At 31.4% G+C, this 27,795-nt stretch overlaps 1 protein-coding gene across 2 annotated transcripts in view; it reads left to right on the top strand.

Annotated features, from left to right (window-relative positions):
* LOC134715712 (solute carrier family 12 member 2-like) overlaps positions 1–27,795 on the top strand; it is a 53,853-nt gene extending 26,058 nt beyond the window's left edge. For both annotated transcript variants that reach the window (XM_063578073.1, XM_063578072.1), the window contains 16 exons: positions 5,540–5,647; positions 6,862–6,985; positions 7,846–7,947; positions 9,523–9,678; positions 10,064–10,163; positions 10,860–10,971; positions 11,593–11,736; positions 12,964–13,073; positions 13,952–14,067; positions 14,589–14,840; positions 15,088–15,202; positions 18,432–18,518; positions 21,656–21,773; positions 22,114–22,181; positions 22,767–22,909; positions 23,277–27,795. In XM_063578073.1, the coding sequence (XP_063434143.1) occupies positions 5,540–5,647; positions 6,862–6,985; positions 7,846–7,947; positions 9,523–9,678; positions 10,064–10,163; positions 10,860–10,971; positions 11,593–11,736; positions 12,964–13,073; positions 13,952–14,067; positions 14,589–14,840; positions 15,088–15,202; positions 18,432–18,518; positions 21,656–21,773; positions 22,114–22,181; positions 22,767–22,902 (1,848 nt within the window). In that variant the 3' untranslated portion in view covers positions 22,903–22,909; positions 23,277–27,795. The remainder of the gene's footprint in view (positions 1–5,539; positions 5,648–6,861; positions 6,986–7,845; positions 7,948–9,522; positions 9,679–10,063; positions 10,164–10,859; positions 10,972–11,592; positions 11,737–12,963; positions 13,074–13,951; positions 14,068–14,588; positions 14,841–15,087; positions 15,203–18,431; positions 18,519–21,655; positions 21,774–22,113; positions 22,182–22,766; positions 22,910–23,276) is intronic.

Genomic DNA, 27,795 nt, shown 5'->3' with positions numbered 1-27,795 from the left:
ATTTTAGTATAAAGATTAGTGGGCTCCTTAAATTTTAAGCGGGCCCCTGAAAAAAATATCTTAGGGGCCCAGCTGGCCCCTAGAGAAAAACAGTTAAGTTTAGTCCCTGTTGTTTGGATTATTACATGATTATCAGGTAAGATAACTCCAGCCTTGTTACATGTACCTCAGACAATATCACATCTACAATAGCCAATTGTACTGTTGAACCCACGAGTTTGTTTGGATTATTACATGATTATCAGGTAAGATAACTCCAGCCTTGTTACCTCAGACAATATCACATCTACAATAGCCAATTGTACTGTTGATCCCACAAGTTTGTTTGGATTATTACATGATTATCAGGTAAGATAACTCCAGCCTTGTTACCTCAGACAATATCACATCTACAATAGCCAATTGTACTGTTGATCCCACAAGTTTGTTTGGATTATTACACGATTATCAGGTAAGATAACTCCAGCCTTGTTACCTCGGACAATATCACATCTACAATAGCCAATTGTACTGTTGATCCCACAAGTTTGTTTGGATTATTACATGATTATCAGGTAAGATAACTCCAGCCTTGTTACCTCAGACAATATCACATCTACAATAGCCAATTGTACTGTTGATCCCACAAGTTCGTTTGGATTATTACATGATTATCAGGTAAGATAACTCCAGCCTTGTTACCTCAGACAATATCACATCTACAATAGCCAATTGTACTGTTGATCCCACAAGTTTGCTTGGATTATTACACAATTATCAGGTAAGATAACTCCAGCCTTGTTACCTCGGACAATATCACATCTACAATAGCCAATTGTACTGTTGATCCCACAAGTTTGTTTGGATTATTACATGATTATCAGGTAAGATAACTCCAGCCTTGTTACCTCGGACAATATCACATCTACAATAGCCAATTGTACTGTTGATCCCACAAGTTTGTTTGGATTATTACATGATTATCAGGTAAGATAACTCCAGCCTTGTTACTTCAGACAATATCACATCTACAATAGCCAATTGTACTGTATGTTGATCCCACAAGTTTGTTTGGATTATTACATGATTATCAGGTAAGATAACTCCAGCCTTGTTACCTCAGACAATATCACATCTACAATAGCCAATTGTACTGTTGATCCCACAAGTTTGTTTGGATTATTACATGATTATCAGGTAAGATAACTCCAGCCTTGTTACCTCAGACAATATCACATCTACAATAGCCAATTGTACGGTTGATCCCACAAGTTTGTTTGGATTATTACATGATTATCAGGTAAGATAACTCCAGCCTTGTTACCTCAGACAATATCACATCTACAATAGCCAATTGTACTGTTGATCCCACAAGTTTGTTTGGATTATTACATGATTATCAGGTAAGATAACTCCAGCCTTGTTACCTCAGACAATATCACATCTACAATAGCCAATTGTACTGTTGATCCCACAAGTTTGTTTGGTTTATTACACGATTATCAGGTAAGATAACTCCAGCCTTGTTACCTCGGACAATATCACATCTACAATAGCCAATTGTACTGTTGATCCCACAAGTTTGTTTGGATTATTACATGATTATCAGGTAAGATAACTCCAGCCTTGTTACCTCAGACAATATCACATCTACAATAGCCAATTGTACTGTTGATCCCACAAGTTTGTTTGGATTATTACACGATTATCAGGTAAGATAACTCCAGCCTTGTTACCTCAGACAATATCAAATTATAATAGCCAATTGTACTGTTGATCCCACAAGTTTGTTTGGATTATTACATGATTATCAGGTAAGATAACTCCAGCCTTGTTACCTCAGACAATATCACATCTACAATAGCCAATTGTACTGTTGATCCCACAAGTTCGTTTGGATTATTACATGATTATCAGGTAAGATAACTCCAGCCTTGTTACCTCAGACAATATCACATCTACAATAGCCAATTGTACTGTTGATCCCACAAGTTTGTTTGGATTATTACATGATTATCAGGTAAGATAACTCCAGCCTTGTTACCTCAGACAATATCACATCTACAATAGCCAATTGTACTGTTGATCCCACAAGTTTGTTTGGATTATTACATGATTATCAGGTAAGATAACTCCAGCCTTGTTACCTCAGACAATATCACATCTACAATAGCCAATTGTACTGTTGATCCCACAAGTTTGTTTGGATTATTACATGATTACCAGGTAAGATAACTCCAGCCTTGTTACCTCAGACAATATCACATCTACAATAGCCAATTGTACTGTTGATCCCACAAGTTTGTTTGGATTATTACATGATTATCAGGTAAGATAACTCCAGTCTTGTTACCTCAGACAATATCACATCTACAATAGCCAATTGTACGGTTGATCCCACAAGTTTGTTTGGATTATTACATGATTATCAGGTAAGATAACTCCAGCCTTGTTACCTCAGACAATATCACATCTACAATAGCCAATTGTACTGTTGATCCCACAAGTTTGTTTGGATTATTACATGATTATCAGGTAAGATAACTCCAGCCTTGTTACCTCAGACAATATCACATCTACAATAGCCAATTGTACTGTTATAGCCAATTGTACAGTTGATCCCACAAGTTTGTTTGGATTTTTACATGATTATCAGGTAAGATAACTCCAGCCTTGTTACCTCAGACAATATCACATCTACAATAGCCAATTGTACTGTTATAGCCAATTGTACAGTTGATCCCACAAGTTTGTTTGGATTATTACATGATTATCAGGTAAGATAACTCCAGCCTTGTTACCTCAGACAATATCACATCTACAATAGCCAATTGTACTGTTGATCCCACAAGTTTGTTTGGATTATTACATGATTATCAGGTAAGATAACTCCAGCCTTGTTACCTCGGACAATATCACAACTACAATAGCCAATTGTACTGTTGATCCCAAAATCTTAGTACAAATGTTCCTTATAATATGATCTTTCTAATTTTGATGCCAAATTAGAGATTTTCCCCCTTTTTACGGTCAGAACCTAGAACCTAGAATATGATAGTGCAAATGGGGCATCAATGTACTATGGACACAATCTTGTTAAGATCTTTATTAAATTTGACCACATAAATTTGGTAGAAATGTTTATAATATCAAAATTTTTATCACAACCAAAAATTAAGACAGTACCAAGCATAATATTTATCCAAACTTGCCCCAAATGTTCAGGGTTTGACCTCTGCTATTGTATCAGGCTGTGCTGCGCTCAGCATTTTATTGTCATTGGTGTTTGATGCCAGAGTCCCAGAGAGGACTTCCTGCAGGAAAACTGATGTTACTTTTAATCTTGACATATTATATTAGATACCTGCCTATGGTTGATCTCTAAATATCTTTTTGCATTGTTAGTATGCTTTCTACCTAATATCCTCTTTTATATGTATTCAAGTAGAAATATAGTAAACCAGTGGGTTTTTGGCTTCTCTGTTTGAAGAAAACTTCTAAATGCTGCAGATCTTAAACAAGTCTTCTAGGTTACAATTTATCTTCTAATTGACCTAACAGTTTATCTTTCCATTTATCTGATTGCTTTTGTAAGATGTTTACAATCTGTTTGTGTAATTTATAAGATATCCCTGACCTTGCTACATCTTGAGCAATTTGTCTTGAGGATGTCCTATTCAGTAATCAATTGTAATCAGTAGAACTAGAAGTGACATTTGCTACAGTATTGAAAAAACGTATGGATATGTTGAGTGCAATGTCCAATATATGTAACAACAAACCATTGATTTACTCAGCCTTGAAAACTTGTAACGTTTAATTACAATTCTCATTTGAATATGCCCATAGAAAATTCATGTATTTTTAGCACTGGATTTGCTATTGATCATGTTGATCAGATTTTTTTATTCTGCTTCAAAATATGCTGATACTGCAGTGTTTTAGTGAGAAAAATAAATATTGTTTGAGGAATTACTACCCAACTAGAACATTGGTGGATCCAGGGGGAGGGGGGGGGTCCGGGGGTTGGAACCCCCCCCCCCTTTTTTTTTTTGGCCGATCAATGCATTTGAATGGGAGCATAAAGTGGGAACCTTCCCTTTTTCAAATGGCTGGAATGGCCCCTGTAGAATATCTTGGTTTACCGTTCTTCCTGTAGAAGAAAATGTCCTGAGGTCACCTTGACATTAAAGATTGATTTACAAGGGTTTTGGATTTTATTTTATGGTTTATTACAAATTGGTATTAAAGGGAAAAAATCACTTGGGTTATTTGAAATATTCCATTTTATTGTGATTTGAATTCATCAATTACATGAAGAAGCTAGTGAGAAATTGATTTGTCAATGTCAAGTTGGGAAGATTATGTCTTCAAATTGACAATTCTTTACAAAGTAATTTGTGTTGACGTGCATGAATGCACAACCAACATAAGGAAAACATTAATGGAAAATTTATTAGAAAACTTTATAAGAAATGCCATTTAGAATTGTTCAACACAGAATTTTATTGTCAAGACCTTAAAATCTAGATTGAAAAAAAACTCAAATGTTTTTTCGTACTGAAATATAATTTTTAGAAAATTTGAACAATCATTGAATTTCTTTCATATTAGGTGCCTCTGGTGCCTTGTAGAATTGAAATATTGATTCACATTATATATAAAGGAATTTAATATCCTGTTCAAATTGCAATTGTGTTGTAAGCTTTATCAACAATCTTTACAAAAGTTTAATAAATTTAGAAATTGCACTACTTGTAAAGTTATAAATGCAAGATTCTATATCAATATAAGCTTGACCCTCAAACTTTCTCTATTTCCTTCACATCATAGTGCCAGTAGATGTGACAATTATGGTCATACTTTTATGAACCCATCATAGCGAAGGGGGCATTACGTTTTACCCTTGTACGTCCACACATCGCAAAGTTGGTTTGACTCAACCAAATGCTATGAAACTTATACACAATGCATATTACGTATACCACAAAACACCGTTAAATTTTGAGTTATAACTAGTTTAAATATAAACTCATAAGGTTAAAACAAAAATCAGGGGTGATCCATATGGGTAAGAAAAACCCATTCAACACATAGTACCATTGTGTAGAAAATGAGGACATTTGTGTTAAAAATTGCTTTAGAATACTGTAAATTCAGAAATTAATGCAAGGTTTTTATTATTGCGAAAATGCGACTGAGTTGTAAACGCAATAATTTAAACTCACATTTTGAAATATTTCATATGAATTTAACAGGATTTTTCTCAAAATCGTAAAAATTAAAAACGCATTAAAGTCTTAAATGACAATATCACAATAATAAATGCACGCAATCATTTCTGAATTTACAGTATCCAGTTTTAGCTGGATTTTACCTGTGTTTAACCTTATTTACAATTTTTTTTTATCAAATCAATATGGGAATAAATTGACTCTTTAACCTTTAAACTCTTATATATGCTACTGCAGTGTTGTAATAAATACATTGATTTAGCTATATGATAAAAGATATATAAATATATAGTATAATATATTTTAATGTGTGTTGTGTATTGCAGGCAATGGAAAAGGTGTCAGGGTTTGGACCTCTGATCACCATTGGTATATTCTCAGCAACTCTGTCTTCAGCATTAGCCAGTCTTGTATCTGCTCCTAAAGTCTTCCAGGTTTGCTCAGTTACTTCCCTTTCTTTCTCAAATTACTATGAATTCAGAAAATTAATGTGTGCATTATTATTATTTTTTGAAGAATGAACAATTATGTAAGATTATTTATTACAATTTAAGGAAAATTTACATTCTGATATATGTTACAGATATCACAATGCCAGTTGTTAGTTTTGTAGTCCTCACCCAGTCACATTTATTTGCATTAATAAAAAAATTGAAATAATTTTTTACTCTAAATTACAGTAGTCAACAACTATCTACTGCCTTTTTTCACAAATTTCAAGATTTAACAAAAGCTATTTTTGAAGTTCTTTAATCTTAGTGAGTGGTTTTACCTTGACATATATTTAAAACGCAGTTTAACTTTAAAAAGTGAAATTAAGATAATTATTCAAGCATGTTTACTGAGCCACAATTAATTGTCTGTTTAGAATGTCATTATGTTAGGATCTTAACAATCAAAGTGAAAGCTTTAAATCTATTGTATGCTTCTCAAATAATCTGTATGGTTAGAATTCAAAAGTCAAGTGTTGACCATGTTAGAATTTATGTGATAACTATCAGTATGGTTAGAATTCAAAGTTAAAAAAATCACCATGTTAAAATTTAAGCAATAATAATTTGAAGTGCTTTAAAATTTTATATGCTTCTGAAATATTGCATGATTAATCCCAAATGAATATACAATGATTGAAATCATGGCTACAATTAATGGTAAAGTACAAGATTTCATTCAGGGAAATGAGTTTATTTTCAAGTGAAATAGGAAATTTGTTTTGCCACAAACCTAATCCACTCATCCTCCTCTCGTTGATGATCTCTGTACTGGTAAAAGTATGGTCTAATTACAATCAACACAGCTGCTGTTATAAGTTCCAATCATTATGGAGTGTCATATAACCAGACACATGATTTCATTTGATAAATTGATGATGAAAAGAAAGAAAACATGAGTGAATATACATATATATATATATGAGGCAGAAACAAACTACAAAAACAATCAAGAGATAATACAATATCAACACAAAATAAATGACTATACACAGTTAAAAAAAGGGGAGGCTGTTTAGCTACATTTTAGCTACATTTAGCATTGTCCTAGACTAGTGGATTGTCTTTTATTATAATCTTATCCATTGTTTCTGATTTCTTACTTCTGAATTACCAAAAAGTAATACTTATATAATTATCACATGTTGGTTTTGTAGGCTGTATGTAAAGATAAGATATTTCCAAAGATAGATTTCTTTGCTAAAGGATATGGTGTGAGTGATAATCCCAGACGAGCCTATATATTAGCATATTTTATAGGGGTAGCATTTGTTTGTATAGGTAAGTGATGAAAACAAGTTAATAACAACAAATTCCTCTTCTTTCAACAAAAGCCAGAAAGCCACTAGCAATACCTGCCATATCAGCTCCTGTCGAAAGACCATTTGCTATAACTCGCTATTGGTTTCGACCATAGAGATGCAGGCTTAGTAGCAAAACATTTGCATAACTTATGAAGATCAAATGCAATGCTTAAACTGTGTTGAAAGCTGTTGTGAATATTTTACACATGCTATATGGAAATAAGTATGGCTTTCATTATCACTGAACTAGTATATATTTGTTTAGGGGCCAGTTGAAGGATGCAGGAATTTCTTGCTACATTGAAGACCTGTTGGTCACCTTCTGCTGTTGTTTTTTCTATGGTCGGGTTGTTGTCTCTTTGACACATTCCCCATTTCCATTCTCAATTTTATATAAATATTGTTCAGGACATATTGTTTAATAATATTGTGATAAATGTAATGTGTAATTTAATTATTTACATTTTAAAAACTGTAATGGTAATTAATGTATTTATTCATTTTTGCAATGTAATGTGTAATTTAATTAATTACATTCAAATGTAATTGAACCCAGTATGGTTTATGTCACCTGTATTATCTCCCCTTTTGAATGTCAAAAGGAGGTATATGAATATTGTTAGTTAAGCACCAATGAGAAAGGGAATGTTTCCCAAACTGACCATCATCTTGCTTGCTGACCTAATATATTTATAAGCATTCCTACAATAACTTTTCACCACAATATCAGTTGTAACAGCTAATGTATTTTATTATATTACTCAATAAAATAAGTCTCAAACAAGCCTATATTTTAGCTCCCATTATATCTAAATTAATTATTGTTTTATGTTTCAGGTGATTTGAATGCTATAGCTCCGATTATATCCAACTTTTTCTTAATGGCTTACACTCTTATTAATTACGCTGTGTTTGATGCATCTTTAGCCAGATCTCCAGGTCAGTTACTCAACATATTTGCTTTTTAAGGATGTTCGCTGCTCAGTTTCAAAATAAATAACTTTTCATAAAACTAGTATGTATTGATAGGGAATAAATTTAGGAATCAAAAAAGCAAAAATAATATAGGAGTCAAAAGTGATTGTTTTGAGATATTAGTCATTGGAATTTTGGTGGGAAAATGTTCTCTCTTGATTTTTCATAGCTTTATCATTGACCAGTTAAAGTTCTCAAATACTATTAAGAAATTAAAAAAAAATTATAAGACTTTTACAAATGACTTATAATAATACATGTAAAAGATTTATAAAAAGATAAATGGGGGTTCATGGGGATTTTTTTTAAGGATAAAACCAGAGGATTCTGAAAATCTGACAAAAATTCCAAAACATGACAAGCAGACATCCTTAATGGTTTATAGTAGTGATTATCATATACATGTGTCTAACAATTTACAAAAATGTGGAATTGAGTTTAAAAGTTTGCATATACTAAAAACATGTAAAAACTTGACAACTTGACATTAAGGGCATACAATACAGTTACAGGGGAGGTAATGACGTTGCTCACATAAAACATTATTTTTTGCAACGCCAAACTGTGACATATTGGGAAAAGATTAATTTTTCAAGTGTTTTTATGATTTAAACTGTTTAACTTTAGTACATGGACCCCGCGTTTTAAAAAAAAGTGTTATAACTTAAATGTGGCTTGCAATTGTTTAATCCTGCTCAGCTGTTGAATCAGTTTGACAGATAAACTGTTTTGAATTTATTTTTATTCATTGATGTGATCTTTAAACAACTTATCTTTAGGAGATAACTACATTTTATTTTAAACCTTGCCTATGTTAGTTAGGTTTTACTGATAGAAATTAAGTAAAACCTTGCCTATGTTAATTAGGTTTTACTGATGCAAATAGAGTAAACCTACATTTTATTTTAAACCTTGCCTATATTAATTAGGTTTTACTGATGGAAAATAAGTAAAACCTATATATGTGTATTGGAGCAAGGAAAACAGATATTTGCAGCAAGTAAAACCAAGTTTTAAGTGTGCCAAGTTTAGAATACAATATATTTATCTCTATTCAAATGCAAAATGAACTTGGTTTTCCATTCAAGTTATAATTTGGGTGTAAAACAAAGTGAATTGTGATCTTGTCTTGGGTGACTAAATATCATGATATTATAGGAATGCTTCCGGCTTCAAACATGAACACCATGCATTTATATTAATTATTGATACATGTTTGCATCAGACATATAATTGATAAAAAGGAGGTTTACTGGTGAAGCAATTGATTATTTTGTTTATTTTTGAAGATACATGTATTACAATACCATTGAATTCTGGGATACCAAATTGAGGCTTTTATAGTTGGTCAGTTAATACAATGGATTTAACCCCTCGAAAATTATGATGTTGTCTATTCAAAATTGCTATTACAAACAAATTGCATTAGAAATATAGATATTAATGTGTGTGTGTGTGACTTAGTTTAACCTAATTGTGTATATATTAATGTGTGTGTGTGATTAATTTTAACATGATTTACCTGTATTACCTTAACAGGATGGCGTCCTGCTTTCCGTTACTACTCTATGTGGATAAGTTTGTTGGGTGCCTTACTTTGTACAACTGTGATGTTTATAATTAATTGGTGGACAGCTCTGGTTACCTTTGCTGTCGTTGTAGCTTTGTTTGTATATGTACATTATATCAAGCCAGGTAGGTGATAACAGAAAGACTGTGATTTAAAATGTATGAACATTTGTGTCTAAGTGTTTGGTTTTGTAAGAATCCAATTTGATAATCCAATATGTAAATAATCATGGACTTAATAATTTTTAAACAAAGCTTAAAGTCAGAGTCATATTTCAAATAGTAAGTGATAATGTTATTACCAGCATAGCCTGATTAATTTCAATGGCATGCATATCATAAATCAGTTGTCTTACAAGACTTGAAACATATTATTTCCAATTTTCAATATTTCGATAAACACCTACTAGAATTAATTCAACCATCTATAATATAATATTGTAACAGTGCCTTTCTGTACAGCCTAGCAGAGCTTCTCATGTAAATACATATTAAATTATTTTATTTTCAGATGTAAACTGGGGTTCCTCCACACAAGCCCATGTATATAGAACTGCTTTACAATCAACATTAAAGCTAATTCAGGTGGAGGATCACATTAAAAACTTCAGGTTAGAATGTTCACAGTAAATCCAGAGGGAAGATTGTTGATAATGTTCAATACTATTAAAGTGCAATGTTTTTTTGATACCCCCAATCTTAGTGAGAGGGCATTTGTTGTTATCCATGTTTGTCCATCTGTCAATCCTGAATGTTCCCAAAATTGATTATCATCGTTCTCTTACAGCTTGCCTCATCCAATTTTTATAAAAGATAAATATATAAACATAACTGATTTGTTTCTTTTCTCTAACTTTAACTTGCCTCAACCAATAATATTAACTTTATACAGAATGCATATTACAACAAAACACAGATTCTTTTATGAATTTGGTGGCATAACGTTTACTGAGCATGAGTTGTGCCCCTTTGTGCACATAGAAATTGCTATTTTTTTCGTTTCTGTTCTCTAGCCTTCTAGCCTTGAGGTTGTGAGTAAGAACCCTGCTTCTGACAGAATTTTAAATCTCTAGTATTTCCAGTTTTCTATCCTGAGTTCTGTCCACAATCTCCAGTTTCCTATACCATTTTATTATCAACAAACAATTAATCATATCTTGTGGTATTCAAAAGGATGAGTAATATTTACCAACATATCTGTTATAGCGGTAACTAATGTGTAGTCTTGAAAATACACAGAACAAGTTCAGTGTCAATATATCTAGGATTTATGAATTTAAATTAGTATATTAATGTTTGTTTTTCAGACCTCAGATTTTAGTATTGACAGGACTACCAAAGTCTAGACCTGCATTAGTGGACTTTGTATGGTCACTATCAAAGAAAGTCAGCTTAATGATGTGTGGCCATGTTATTATAGTGAGCATCATTTATATCTTATCTGTTACAGGGACACATTTAAAAAAAAATATTGGTACATAATGAACAAGGCATACTTTATAAATGTAGTCACTTTAAATGAAATTAAACTGAAGGATTCACCAAAACTGTCATATATACTGTAAATTCCAAAATGATTGCGTGCATTTATTATTGAGATCTTTGAAGAATGGTCGAAAATGCAGATTATTATTCCGCTGTCATTGAAATTTACATACAGATATATTTTATATAAAATATCAGAATACAAGTTCTTATTATTGTGATACTTACATAGTCACATTATTTGCATTAATAAAAACCTCACAATATTTCTGAATTTACAGCATTCATTCTAAAAAATTGTCAGAAGAGTAAAATGTTTTTCATTGAAAGTAAAAAATAGAAATGTGATACCGGTAATTGTTCTTTAGACAACACAAATACCTGTGTGAACAAATCATGAAATTAACCAGCAGTAACTTGTAAGAGTGCTGATCAAGCAACTATAATGTGGAATGGAAAATACTACAGAAGGTCATTGGATTAAAAGGCAATACAGTTATACACCGTTTGAATTTTTGAGAAACCCTAATATATGTTTTGTATTTTTGTTCTCAGGGTGATTTCCATGAGAATGTGAAGTTGATAAACAGATACAAATCATGGGAAGTTAACAGATGGCTGAATAAGAAAAAGATAAGGGCATTTTACAGTGCAACATCAGCGGAGAATTTCAGGACAGGGGTCCAGGCTCTTATGCTAGTGAGTAGAAAGACAGATTTTATAAGGTGTACATGCCCGTCTGATAGGGCTATCTGTCCTTGACCTCATTATAAAAGATATTTAAATATTTATGTGATACTTGTAGTAAAACCTTTATCTTGGAACATAAAATCAATGATCAGTTTAGCAAACCAGACAATTCAGTGTATGCATTTTTTTTTATGTTTTATATAGGCGAGTTAGCATTAATGGCTTTGAAATACAAAATTTAGAATTTTATGAAGAAGTTGTGTGTTTCTTACTATGCAGAAAACAGTCTTCTTTAAATATCTTATGACTTAACCCTTTCACCGATTGCTGCCCAGACAGAAGCTACTCTGAGGACGATGGCTTCCCTGGCTACTATTACTCAAGCGGTAGATCTTCATAATAAATGTCAATAAAAACTTGTTTGTAGTTATTTCTGTATTTATTTCTTTCACTAACACAATGTTCACAGTTTTGTTCATGTTGTGATAATTTTTTCTTCATAAAATATTTAAATTTTTTAATTTTCGGCATTATCTAGGTGAAATTCTCAAAATTCAGTTCTTTGACCCCAAATCGTGAATTTTTTAATCCTAAACCGGCAAAATTTTGAAAAATTTTAGGAGGCCGTATAAATTCCTGACACTGAATGATGTCCATTCCAAGTGTTTTGTACATCCAACGACATTTTATGTCAAAAAGTATACTAGTTTGTCTTCAATTCTTCCATATTCTTTCAAAAACAATGTTCCCTCATTTCAAATTCTCGTAAATTCCGTAAGTTTCCTCTGATTTTGACACGGTTTTCAACAAATGGAAGCGCCATGTTTACACTTTCATCCGGGTATTCATCAAAGAAAGATAACTCATGTTTGCACTGTTTTGAGCGCGAAATATAAAAGAGGTATTTCGATCCCGGTAAAACAGGACTCATTGTTAGCTGTCTGAAGCGTGAATCCCGTTAAACCGGGACTCATCGGCAAAAGGGTAAAGGAATTTTGTTTTTACAGACATCAACAGGTACATGTTTAGGGGTGTTTTTTTTTAAAAGATATCTGTCAGCCTTTGAAGACATTGTATATTAATTACTATTGGTGGTTTGTGTGTAGAACATTTATAAGCTTAATTAAATAATTATGGTGGCCTATGTTCATGGGATGGTGGGATTTTAAGAAATACTTCAAAATTATCTTACACCATCTTTATTTATTATGTAACTTATTATTAATATATTTTCAGAACACAGGAGTTGGTAAACTGAGACCTAACGTTGTAATGATGGGATTCATGTCTGGCTGGAGGACAAAGGAAGACCAGAGTCAAGTGGAGGAATACTTTAATGTGTTTCAGTAGGTTGACTGATTAAGTTTATTATACACCCCGCTTTAAAAAAGGGGGGGTATACTGTTTTACCTCTGATTGTCCGTCAGTCCATCCGTCAGTCAGTCCGTCCCATGAATATTTTTCGTCGCATTTTTCTCAGGAACTACAATACAAGGATTTCTGAAATTTGGTTTCAGGGTTTATCTAAGTCAGCTATACCGTGTGATGCATTTTCAGATTGATCACTTGAAGATTTCCTGTTTACCGAACACTTGTATGATTTTACACATGATAGCCAAGTTGAAAATTTTCGTCACACTTTTCTCAGGAACTACAATACGAGGATTTCTGAAATTTGGTTTCAGGATTTATATAAGTCAGCTATACCGTGTGATGCGTTTTCAGATTCATCACTTGACAACTTCCTGTTTACCGAACACTTGTTTGATTTTACACATGATAGCCAAGTTGAAAATTTTTGTCACACTTTTCTCAGGAACTACAATACAAGGATTTCTGAAATTTGGTTTCAGGATTTATATAAGTCACCTATATCGTGTGATGCGTTTTCAGATTGATCACTTGACAACTTCCTGTTTACCGAACACTTGCATATTTTTACACTATTTATATTATCCACTTGCGGCGGTGGTATCATCAGTGAGCAGTAGTTCGCAGTTTCACTTGTTTTTTCATAATTGCTTGTTATAACTGCTGAGTCATTTATTTCCTTTTATTTATGGATTTATGGATGAATGCAAACAATGTAATAACTATAAATTCTTTGAACACAGATATATAAAATTAATATAAGCAGACAAAATGAATTAATAGAGATTGTCTTTTAAACTTAATTTACTTGTCTGTTAAAAATTAAATACAACAATGTTTTGTGTTTCTTCAGTGATGCTTTTGACCTGCAGATGGGAGTGGCTATACTGAGAGTAAAGGAAGGATTTCTTGTTGATGAAAGTGGTGATTGTACAAAGCAGGAACAAGAGGAAGAAGTCAACCTAAATGGTAATAAGACCCTTTGTTTTCTATTTTGGAATTGTCACATATTTTTTCATGCCAACCAGTTGTTGTTTACATCTTTCTTATTTGGTCTCTCATGAATTGTTGTCTCATGGCAATCATTAGATATATCTTTATTTTGACCTGTAAAGCAGGTCTTATAACTGATTGACTTTTTGTTAGTTTATCTACAAAGTCCAATATCGATGCACAGATATTTTTTGATAGCATTATATATTTCATATTGTAAATACAGTAACATCGAGTCACTACAATTCTCAATCTCACACTATTTACATATGTTGTATATGAATTAAGGACTTAAGCTCAGTTACATATAATATTTTATAAATGAACCTGTTTGATTATAATTAACCAATGTCTTCTTTCTCGTCAATATAATCCAAACAGGTCCATATATAATGCATTGACCTCCTCATCAAAAGTCCATAATTGATAAATATTTGAGTACCTGAATTTGAGGCACATTACTAATATTGACCTTTTTTTCTCTTTCTCTTTTTTAGATGAAGAAGATGAGGATGAAAGTGATCCAGAAAGAGAACAGACTCTGAACATTCCTGAGGGATCCCCCACCATGTTACGTCGTTACAGTACAGCCTCCACCAATGGAGAGAATGAGACTCATGCTTCTACACCTAATAGAGACATGGAGAAGGACGACTCAGCCTCTCCTCTAGATCAGCTGTCTGAGAGGTTTGGGGGGAAGAAGATGAGGAAAGGAACCATTGATGTCTGGTGGCTGTTTGATGATGGAGGTATGCTCTTTTAGTGAATCTGCTTAGTTAAGACAAAGATAAAAAAAAAATCAGCTTTGTCTTTACTTTATAGTTTTACACTAAAGCTATAAGTACCATTTTGAGGGACTTAACATTTATCATTCATTTAATTGAAAAGAATATAAAAATAGATTGATTTCTGTTTTTTCTCAGATGTGATATTAATGATACAGTTCTTACCACACAATGCCAATGTTATAACTGAAAATCAACTGTTTTCCCCCAGGTCTGACATTACTGTTACCCTACATTCTGACTACCCAGAGTCAATGGAGCAACTGTAAGCTGAGAATATTTACAGCAGGAACAAAGAGAGGAGAAATTGACAGGGAACAGAGACAGTAAGTTCATTTTACAAATATAAGGGAGATAATCACTAAGATTGACAGGGAACAGAGACAGTAAGTTCATTTTACAAATATAAGGGAGATAATCACTAAGATTGACAGGGAACAGAGACAGTAAGTTCATTTTACAAATATATGGGAGATAATCACACAGATTGACAGGAAACAGAGACAGTGAGTGAGTTCATTATACAAATATAAGGGAGATAATCACTAAGATTGACAGGGAACAGAGACAGTAAGTTGGTCCGAGACCACCATTGTCGTCCCTTGATTTTCGTTGTTCACAAATATAGTCCCTAGTGTTGACAGTGGGTTACTTGCCATTAATTTTTATACCTCTTTCAAATTTATTTCTCCATGTTTAATGCCTCAAATTGCAAGTAGGGGGATAAAATTACACTGTAAAAAAATTTGGGTCCAGAATTTTAAAGGAAAGTAGTGATTTGGTCCAGCTGAAAAAGGTTGAAAATGAGCACTTCGGAAGCTGTCAAAAGATTTCAAGACGCCCTAAACATAAAATTGTCCATATTTTGAGTTAGAGGCGATGAAGTTTTCTATAATTTTGATATAATTTGTCCCAAAAGTAGTACAACACACTGTAAAAGTTTCTTTGAGAAAGCGCAGGTGGGATTTTTTTTATTTTCATTTATGTTCTAAAAGAAATGCACTACGAATTAATTGTGTTCTCGGACCTAAGAGGTGAAATCTGTAAATATAGAATTTGTACTCTGGCAACTTCCCTAAATTATTTGATGGTGTCAACTTGTCAAATAGCATGAAACTAAAGGATTTAAACTTTTATTTTATAGAATTTCTGCAAAAATAACCAATTTTGGCATTTTATGGTCAAAATAGGCATTTTATAACTTTTTCAATATTGATGCATAAATGGCATCCTGACTTTCTATCTGGCAGGTTTTCATGTGTCAATATTTGTGTTTCTATGCCTTTATCTACTTCTTTTACTTATTTATGAACTCTGAATCTACAGAAAAGAAGTTTATCTCAGACAAAATGTGCAAAATGTGTTATATAAATGACCCTTGTCTAACGCCTTGTTTGGATGAAGTCAATAGTGGGGAGCTTGGTACATAAAATTTGATGTCCATATCGAAGACCTCTCTAAATTTGTATCAAATGCACTTTACAATGTCTATTGTACCTGTTCCATTTCACATACTATCTTTCTTTTCTTCTGTAGGATAGCAAGTGGTTTAAATATAAGCCTGTTGAGAATAAATAGCATGCAAGTTTTTCCCTAAAAAGGCAAAAATCTTTGTATCAGCCCATACTGCTTGTAAGAAAAGTTAATTGCAAGAGTCTTTTTGTGCTCAGATTTGTTGTATCATGTCACATGAGTATAGAAATGATAAAAAAGACACAAATTTTTATTCCTTATAGTCTCAATATGCATTTTTTAATGTAAATATGTGGCACAGCCTAAATTGACCCTAAATTTTCTCCACTCTTAGTTGGCCCATGACCCTTTTAAACTAATATGATATGTTATTTGTAACTTTTCTTTTCATTTAAAGTACTTTCAATACATATGTAAGGATTATTTATAACCAAAAAGCTTCACAAATTTAAAATTGGTGGAAAATATTACATCTTCATGTAAGGCCCACCTTCATTGAAAAACCTCAATTTTTAGGCGCAGGCTCATATAAATTTGACTTTTGAATAATTATGCCAAGTCTTATAAATCAAATGAGTACTCTATTGCTTTCAGTACATGATAAGTTATATATTAAGTCATTTAAAAAGTATTTTTTTGCAATGTTTGAATTTTTAAAGCCCCAAATGTTGATAGTTGAAATTTTTCAATTTTAACGTCAAAATTTTACACGCAAAGAGGAGTATAGAATTTTACTTAATGTCTATAATATACATCCTATTGTCATGAAACTTTGTAAGCAGTGTTATAATTCATTAAGCTTTAGTCATACCAAGTCTTTTTAAGATTTGTCAACTCTTTATACCCTATTAGGTCCGAGACCACCATTGTCGTCCCTTGATTTTCGTTGTTCACAAATATAGTCCCTAGTGTTGACAGTGGGTTACTTGCCATTAATTTTTATACCTCTTTCAAATTTATTTCTCCATGTTTAATGCCTCAAATTGCAAGTAGGGGGATAAAATTACACTGTAAAAAAATTTGGGTCCAGAATTTTAAAGGAAAGTAGTGATTTGGTCCAGCTGAAAAAGGTTGAAAATGAGCACTTCGGAAGCTGTCAAAAGATTTCAAGACGCCCTAAACATAAAATTGTCCATATTTTGAGTTAGAGGCGATGAAGTTTTCTATAATTTTGATATAATTTGTCCCAAAAGTAGTACAACACACTGTAAAAGTTTCTTTGAGAAAGCGCAGGTGGGATTTTTTTTATTTTCATTTATGTTCTAAAAGAAATGCACTACGAATTAATTGTGTTCTCGGACCAGTTCATTTTACAAATATAAGGGAGATAATCACTAAGATTGACAGGGAACAGAGACAGTAAGTGAGTTCATTATACAAATATAAGGGAGATAATCACTAAGATTGACAGGGAACAGAGACAGTAAGTTCATTTTACAAATATAAGGGAGATAATCACTAAGATTGACAGGGAACAGAGACAGTAAGTTCATTTTACAAATATAAGGGAGATAATCACACAGATTGACAGGAAACAGAGACAGTGAGTGAGTTCATTATACAAATATAAGGGAGATAATCACTAAGCCTTGAAATTTAAGGCTACCTATTATTATATCTATCTTGGAATTAATTTAAAAATAAACTTGTTTTACACATACAAGATTAGCTTTTCGTCTTTTACATTTTTCACATGAACAATCTATTTATAGATAAACAAAAGACTAAAACAAGTTCATTAAATGATATGAACAAAAATTGAAAAATAATTCATATTAAATATAGAATATATGATAATTTATTATTTCAACAGATTGATTAATAATTGTTTTTATTATGATTCATATCTGTTAGATCAATTATAATTTATAAAACAAAATGTTTGTCAATTTAATGCTTAAAGAAAAAAAACTTTTATTTTTTTCTGGAATAAAAATTGTTTTAGGAAGTTGGTTTTTATGAGATTTTCTTTGGGAAAACCTTTGAAAAGGAGAAGATAAGAAAAATATTTCTAAAAGTGTTGGGATGTAAACAGGAGAAATGTTTAAAATCATACTATATAAAAAATATTTGTATTTACAGACTAGCCACACTGTTGAGTAAATTCAGGATAGACTGTAAGGAGATGTATGTTTTGCCAGAAATAGGACGTAAACCAAGTGAAAAAAGGTACATATAATTGCATTTTATTTTCCTGTTTGATAAATAAATGTTGTTCCTTGGAAGGTCAAGTGTTTTGTAAATCTGTTAAAATTTCCTAGCAGTAATTATTAATCACATTTTTCACAGCAACTTCAAATTACAATGTGTTGATGTTTAGTACGGATCAGCTTTATAATTTGTTTGTTTTTGTAAGTTAAAGAATGCATGGACATGAATAAAAAATTGGAATCCGACCTCTTTTGTGGTACAACCAGGGGAATCTCATTAATGTTAGAACTATTAAAACTTGGATTCTACACAAAAACATGAGTTCTGTAGGTTCAACATTTTTTCTCAATTCTCTTTGTAAAATTAAACAACTCGACTACAGCTGAACTCAAATTAACATATTTTGCTGAATGAAATTCCACCTTCTAAAAATTCTCAAGTATAAATGTAAACTTGCATTTAATTGCATGGTAGAAAATAAACTTAGGGGGAAGATAATTTAACATTTTCTTGTTCTGAGTTTGATTTTCGGTAATGTTTTAACTACATGGACATTATGTTTAGCATTCAAAGCTCTTACATACAACAGGTTTACTCCATTTTTAGCTCACCTGTCCCGAAGGGACAAGTGATCTTATGCCATCACTTGGCGTCCGTCGTCGTCTGTCGTCGTAAACTATTTCAAGAATCTTCTCCTCTGAAACTACTGGGCCAAATACTTTCAAACTTTAACTGAATGTTCCTTAGGGTATCTAATTTATAAATTGTATCCAAAGTTTTGATCTATCAACAAACATGGTCGCCATTGCTAAAAATAGAACATAGGGGTCAAATGCAGTTTTTGGCTTATAACTAAAAAACCAAAGCATTAGAGGAAATCTGACATGGGGTAATATTGTTTATCAGGTCAAGATCTATCTGCCCTGAAATTTTCAGATGAATCAGACAACCCGTTGTTGGGTTGCTGCCCCTGAATTGGTAATTTTAAGGAAATTTTGCTGTTTTTGGTTATTATCTTGAATATTATTATAGATAGAGATAAACTGTAAACAGGAATAATGTTCAGCAAAGTAAGATTTACAAATAAGTCAACATGACGGAAATGGTCAGTTGACCCCTTTAGGAGTTATTGCCCTTTTTAGTCAATTTTTAACCATTTTTCGTAAATCTTAGTAATCTTTTACAAAAATCTTCTCCTCTGAAACTACTGGGCAAAATACTTTCAAACTTTAACTGAATGTTCCTTAGGGTATCTTGTTTGTAAATTGTATCCGAAGATATGATCTATCAACAAACATGGTCGCAATTGCTAAAAATAGAACATAGGGGTCAAATGCAGTTTTTGGCTTATAACTCAAAAACCAAAGCATTTAGAGCAAATCTGACCTGGGGCTATATTGTTAATCAGGTCAAGATCTATCTGCCCTGAAATTTTCAGATGAATCAGACAACCTGGTGTTGGGTTGCTGCCCCTGAATTGATAATTTTAAGGAAATTTTGCTGTTTTTGGTTATTATCTTGAATATTATTATAGAAAGAGATAAACTGTAAACAGCAATAATGTTCAGCAAAGTAAGATTTACAAATAAGTCAAGATGACAGAAATGGTCAGTTGACCCCTTTAGGAGTTATTGCCCTTTTTAGTCAATTTTTAACCATTTTTCGTAAATCTTAGTAATCTTTTACAAATATCTTCTCCTCTGAAACTACTGGGCAAAATACTTTCAAACTTTAACTGAATGTTCTTTAGGGTATCTTGTTTGTAAATTGTATCCGAAGTTATGATCTATCAACAAACATGGTCGCCATTGCTAAAAATAGAACATAGGGGTCAAATGCAGTTTTTGGCTTATAACTCAAAAACCAAAGCATTTAGAGCAAATCTGACCTGGGGCTATATTGTTAATCAGGTGAAGATCTATCTGCCCTGAAATTTTCAGATGAATCAGACAACCTGGTGTTGGGTTGCTGCCCCTGAATTGATAATTTTAAGGAAATTTTGCTGTTTTTGGTTATTATCTTGAATATTATTATAGATAGAGATAAACTGTAAACAGCAATAATGTTCAGCAAAGTAAGATTTACAAATAAGTCAAATGACGGAAATGGTCAGTTGACCCCTTTAGGAGTTATTGCCCTTTATAGTCAATTTTTAACCATTTTTCGTATATCTTTAAAATCTTTTACAAAATTCTTCTCTGAAACTACTGGGCCAAATACTTCCAAACTTTAACTGAATGTTCCTTAGGGTATCTAGTTTGTAAATTGTATCCGAAGTTATGATCTATCAACAAACATGGTCGCCATTGCTAAAAATAGAACATAGGGGTCAAATGCAGTTTTTGGCTTATAACTCAAAAACCAAAGCATTTAGAGCAAATCTGACCTGGGGCTATATTGTTTATCAGGTCAAGATCTACAATGAATCTGCCCTGAAATTTTCAGATGAATCAGACAACCTGGTGTTGGGTTGCTGCCCCTGAATTGATAATTTTAAGGAAATTTTGCTGTTTTTGTTTATTATCTTGAATATAATTATAGATAGAAATAAACTGTAAACAGCAATGATGTTCAGCAAAGTAAGATCTTCAATTAAGTCAATTTGACCAAAATTGTCAATTGACCCCTTAAGGAGTTATTGCCCTTTAAGGACTTTTTTCGCAATTTGTTCATCATGTTGACTTACTTTAAAAAAATTTCTCCTTTGAAACTGCTGTATCAATTTCAGTTTCAGAGTATTAAGTATAAATTTTATATTTTATTTCCTTGTATGTCAAGAAACGTAGCTACTATGGCTAAAATAGAACATAGCAGAAAATGATTATTTTTTTTGGCTTTTGAAGAAAATAGGACGATCCAAAAAACATTTAAATAAATTGAAAAGCCAAAATAATCATTGATGAGAGATTTAACCAAAAGAATTAAGGTGAGCGATTCAGGCTCTTGAGAGCCTCTTGTTTAGCTCACCTGGCCCAAAGGGAAAGTAAGATCTACAAACACATCCCCATCACAAAAACACAATTTTGTTATAATTCCATCTGTGTCCTTTGTTTAATATTCACACAGACCAAGGTGAGCCACACAGGCTCTTTGGAGCCTCTAGTTTAAAGTAAATTGTAAAAGTTATCTAATGTCCTTTATTATTTCCTCTACAGTATGAAGTCTTTTGAAAGTTTGTTAGAAGGTTGGATGTTAGACGAGGATAACGGTGAGACTAAAGATGAGTATCCATGGAAAGTTTCAGAGGAGGATGTCATTTTATTAAAAGAAAAGGTAAATGTATTGTTATTAAAAAAATAATATACAAGTTTGACAATATATGAGGACTATGTTCTACATATTTATAAATCTTTAAAAGTTAATTCTGATAACAACACAGGAAATAAACTGTCAAGTTCAGGAGGTCAACTGTTTTCTAAATAGAAAAAAATTAAGTGTATTTAAACTTAAGAATGAGTTTCACTTAGTTATTAAGAAAATATTATATCATAGTAAAATCAAATCAATTAAAAGTTTTAATGTACATCCATATAATACTGATCTATAATGTATATGTTATAAAAATTACTTTAACAAAAACAGTACTAAATGTTTTTGTTTAATTTAATTGCAGACACAGAGAAATGTAAGATTGAGTGAGCTTTTGAAGATCAAATCATCAGAAGCATCTTTAATAGTTATGTAAGTTAGTTGTCTTTGTATAATAACAATATAGCATACTTGAAACATAGTAGGTCTTACATTTTGCCTACTGTCCATATTGTTTGATGTATAAGTTTATTAATTTGCTTGTTTATTTGTGTAAAACTAATGGTCCTAGATGAAGGACCCTACCAATGCCTATTTGTTAGTGTAAAATTATTGCTATTGTCTTTAGGACTTTACCATTGTCAAGAAAGGGTGTTTGTTTATCTGTGTAAAATGATTGTCATTTTCTTTAGGACCTTACTAAGGCATAGCAAAAGGTTTTAATTAAATTGCTTAAAATGCTTGCTATTTTCTGCAGGACCTTACCAATGCCTCGGAAAGGCTGTTTGTTTATTTGTGTAAAATTATTGCTATTTTCTGCAGGACCTTACCAATGCCTCGGAAAGGCTGTTTGTTTATTTGTGTAAAATTATTGCTATTTTCTGCAGGACCTTACCAATGCCTCGGAAAGGCTGTTTGTTTATTTGTGTAAAATTATTGCTATTTTCTGTAGGACCTTACCAATGCCTAGGAAAGGCTGTTTGTTTATTTGTGTAAAATTATTGCTATTTTCTGTAGGACTTTACCAATGCCTAGGAAAGGCACATGTCCAGCAGGATTGTATATGGCATGGTTGGATGTTTTAACTACAGGAATGCCACCAATATTGTTATTACGTGGTAACCAGAGCAGTGTGTTGACATTCTATTCCTAGGTCTAAGGTTAGTAGCAAGTCATAGGGAGTTTTAGAGCAACAAGGTGGAGGCTATCATAATGGGATCTCCATTGGTTGTTACGACAAGATTGTTTTCATTATTTTGATATTTTTCTTAAAATAGTAACTTTGAAAAAAGTATTGCCTTTAAACACCAACATGATAGTGAATGAAAGAAAATAAGCAGGTTGCAACTCACCATTATTTGGAAAAGGGTAAGATTTGAGTTTAGTTTTGTAATGTGTCCTTGCAATAAGCAGTTATTTGTGTTGGCTAAAGGAAAACTCATATAGAATTTTGTTGAGGAAAATTAGGAAGAGGTTCTAATTTTAAAACTAATATAAATGTATCTTGTTTTTTTTTTATTTATAAAGGTTGTGAGAAGATACAATAGAAAACAAAAGAAAATCGCATACACAGAATAGATTTGACAGATGAAGATGTGCAAAGAAATTCATATCAGAAAGCAAATAACGGTTATGAAGACATGGAAGTGTTATATGGTGGTAAATAGAAGCCACTGTACAATGTATTCTGTATACAGAGATGATATCATGTGAGGAGAAAAGAAAAAAAGAATCAAGGCTTTGATGCATTAGTTAACATTAGAAGTATTGTTTGTTCTTTTGTACAATTATGTTTTAATTTTGTATAAAATTGCTCCCCTTTCATACATGATTTGATATCTTTATGGAAGGCCGGAAGAAAGTAAAAGTAAAAAGATATTATTTGTTATTTGATTGCAATAGACAAGCTTGTTATTTTTTTCAAATTTTCAGTCACACTGACATAATTTATTGGCTCTTAGGACTGGTTTGAAAATGAAATATATTAAAAAGAACATATTTTTGTAATAATATTTTATCCAAAATCACATTTAAGTTTTGTTATATATATAGTGAGTCACAAAATTGTTATAGAGATAGTATGCTTACTGTGATACAGATTTATTTTCCATATAAATCTATAAAAATGTGGATTCATTATTATTCATGGGGTACTTATTTCCTTTGGTTGGTAAACAATATTCATGAATTTTAAACATTTAACAAAATATAATTACATTAGATGTATGATTCATTATAATATGTTATTCTGATTGGCTAACTGCACATCACATGTTATTCCGTAAGCAATTGCGTTACACAATAAAACTTATCATTCATGATGACACGAGTTCACCAATTGCAATGGTAAATTAAATAAAAACTTGATGTAAATCATGTTTTCATGATCCTAGCTAAAAAACGTAATTATAAGTATAGAATGCTTCATTTTGTAACTTCATAGGGTTGTAAAAGCATTGACCGTGCACACATGTTTTAAATGAAGCGTGGAATACAAAATGTACTTCGGTCAACGCTTTTACACCCCAATAAAGTTACAAAAAGAAGCATTCAATTCTTTAATAAGCCTTTCAGAAATAAGAAGATGTGGTTTGATTGCCAATGAGACAACTCTCCACAAGAGACCAAATGACACATGAATTAACAACTATATGTCACCATTTGGTTATATACCAGATTTGTTGATGCCTCAAAATCAAGTTTCCATGAAAACAAATGAATCCATAGTACACTGTTACACATTACATGACAAATATAATGTAATAATAGCTAATCATTTATTTTGTAATCTTATAAAATATTATCAATGCATTAACCATTTATTTTTTTAGAATTTATGTTATAAACTGTCTCAATTGTAGGGGGGGGGGGGAAATAGAAATTCTCTATATTTTGATAAAAAATTAAAAAGGAAATATTTTGAAAAGATAATGGATAAAATTTGGGCTTCAGACCTTTATTCAAAAATAGTTACAAATTTTGCTCTTTTTATGCCCCACCTACGATAGTAGAGGGGCATTATGTTTTCTGGTCTGTGCGTCCGTTCGTCCGTCCATCTGTCCTGCTTCAGGTTAAAGTTTTTGGTCAAGGTAGTTTTTGATGAAGTTGAAGTCCAATCGACTTCAAACTTAGTACACATTTTCCCCATGATATGATCTTTCTAATTTTAATGCCAAATGAGAGTTTTTACCCCAATTTCACGGTCCACTGAACATGGTAAATGATAGTGCGAGTGGGGCATTCGTGTACTGAGGACACATACTTGTTTTTAATCTTCTTTATTTGATTATAGCTTGACATGTTTGTTCAACCTTTCTTTAAAGAAGACCGTTTTCTAGATTGAATTATCTTATATCTTATATAGAAAAACAAATAAAAAATTATAATTTTAATTAATGTTTATCAAAAATCAGCAAACCCCAATTTTGTAAAACATTCTATAAATATATATAACATAAGTTAAATTTAATACCTCAAGTGAATATACATAAATTTAGATTGTACAATGGGTATATTAATTCTCAATGTAAATGTTAAAACTCAAAGCTTGAGATTAAGGTTTAATAGGAAGTTTGCAATATCTTTTGTGTTCAGTTTATATTTATTTTGATGCAATAATTTTGTCAAGACTTCAAAGCATAATGAAAAAAACTGATGTGTTTTAGATTATCTTAAAAAAAATATCTTCAGATAAATTATGATTTTAGCTCTGGTAGTCAGAATTCTGTTATAGCTATACGTTTTAAGTTGAAACATATCCTCTTATAGATGCTCAGTTTATTATAGTACATAGTAATAATATTACATTAAATTGACATATCAATAATAAAAAATAAGCAATTTAATATATTGTCAATGAAAATATTGAGACTCCAGATTAAAAAATAAATCAACATCTATTGCAATTTATGAATGTCATGACAAATCTGTTTAACAGTATTACAGTAGATATTTAAAAGTTTAATTTTTATTTGTACTGATTTATAAAATTTAGAGTTAAAACATAACAAACTACAATCAACAGTTTCAGTACATGCTAGTATGCTGAATACAAATGATGAAATATAACTAATTGTTAACTGGATTTTTAGTTATCTTTTCTTTGGCTGCTGTCTCAGGGATATTCATCCCTCTTATTTTCCCAATGTATGCATAATAAACTGAAATTTTCTGATATGGATAAAATTGCATCCTATTAAAATGAACCAGAGAAAAAAGTTCAATTACATTTTTTTCAAAATTTTAAAAAGTTTCTAAATACTATTTCTCAATGTGAATAAACACTAAGCACAACAGTTTAATTCTTACAGCTTTGATTTGTATTTATATTTTACATGTATCTTAGTTCGCAATATCTTTTACTATTTACTTTATTTATTTAATTTGTTAACTTTTCTCATTTATATTTTTAGTTTAACATTGTATTTATTATGCTTTTTTTTATGTTTTGTTAGAATTTAGTTGAGGGACGTAATCTGTACTATTATGTAGAATTAGTGTTGGTAGTTTCATTCTATAATAATTCAGGTCTGCTCATGATGTCTAAGCTTCACGTGCTATGCATGATAAGGGCACTTTAGCCAGCATTTATAAATCATGTATCATTAATTATTATTTGTGAACAGTTAAGGGAGAGAAAAAAAATGATTTTGATCAATTAAAGAATTTTTATCATTGAACTTTCATTTCTTAAAAGATTGTATCAGTCTTGGATACAGAAATTTTCATTAGAGCAGCCCCACTTCAGTCATGCTTCAGTGCTTCCCTATATAATCAACCAAATTTTTCCAACAAAGGAGGGGGAGCTGGGCCTGCCGCCACCTCCGCCTAAATTTACTTCTGTGAATAAGTCTGATTAAAACAATGTATCAGTGCATTAAATTAATTGAAAGAGCAGTATATTCTTAGCACATGATTATAATAATTGGACTTGATTGTTAAGAGGGCAGTCATTAAGAAAAAGGGAAGGGGGTAATACATTGTAACTATTTGAACTTTAATTTTAAACTTTCGTGAAATACATGTCATCTGTCTCTTTATTTAATTTAAATTTGTATTAATAGCATTATTTTCATTAATTTTATTATTTAAAGTAACCAATTTGTTTGAACTCACATGACCTAAAGGGCAAGTGTGAAATCTCTCTCTGCTTGTCATTTTTTACCTTTGACTGAAAGCAATTTTTTGTTATTATGATTTATTTTAAAATCACCAGATCTCTTTGAGAATCAACCATCATGTTTGTTGTTCTAAAAATAGATCTTGGGGTGGTCAAGATCAGTACAAAAATATAATAAAAAAATCCCATAAACCCTGTAATAGCCATTTTATTGTCTAAACTAAAAGAAAATGATGTATTGGTGATTTGCATTGAAGAATTATTGGTGATGACATCAGCAGCAACTAGGATTAAAACCCAACTAATTATGGATTCTACCATTATTAAAATTAGAAAATTGGACTAAAATTCAATACTACTACTAAACATGAGGTAAAAGTCAAATATTACAATGTTAGATACTTTCTGGGATTTTTTGGTTAATAACCCCATCAATGATCAGAACTTGTTGCCAACATGACAAAAATCAGATATAGACAAAAATTAAAAAATTAAATATAATAAAAAGGATTCTTGGAAATTTGATTAAAGGTGTAAAGGTGTAGTGATTTTCAAAAGTTCAAATAAACTATCCACTATCGCAAAGATTATAGATTTTCATGTTCTCTAGTGCAATATGGGTAATTTGGTTAATATACATTATAGTATGACTTTACATTTGTACATTAACCTGGACAGTATAGGTGTCAGTGAGACATATATTTGGATCTACGTATATAATCATTATAATACTATACATTGTGGTATTTATTATATATAAAATGTAAAACTATACATTGTGGTATTCATTATATGTAAAATGTAAAAACTGTGATTATGTAAAAACCATCCAAAAGTGCTGTAAACATGTTACATTATTTTCTGATCATTTTACTGTTTTTGTTGAACACTGGGTTTTAGATTAATGAATAAACAGTAGAATTCTGT

This window comes from Mytilus trossulus, chromosome 4, assembly GCF_036588685.1.
Source record: "Mytilus trossulus isolate FHL-02 chromosome 4, PNRI_Mtr1.1.1.hap1, whole genome shotgun sequence".
Lineage (NCBI taxonomy): Eukaryota > Metazoa > Mollusca > Bivalvia > Mytilida > Mytilidae > Mytilus > Mytilus trossulus.
The sequence above is the reverse complement of the archived record's forward strand: the minus strand, read 5'-3'. Positions and strand labels throughout refer to the sequence as shown.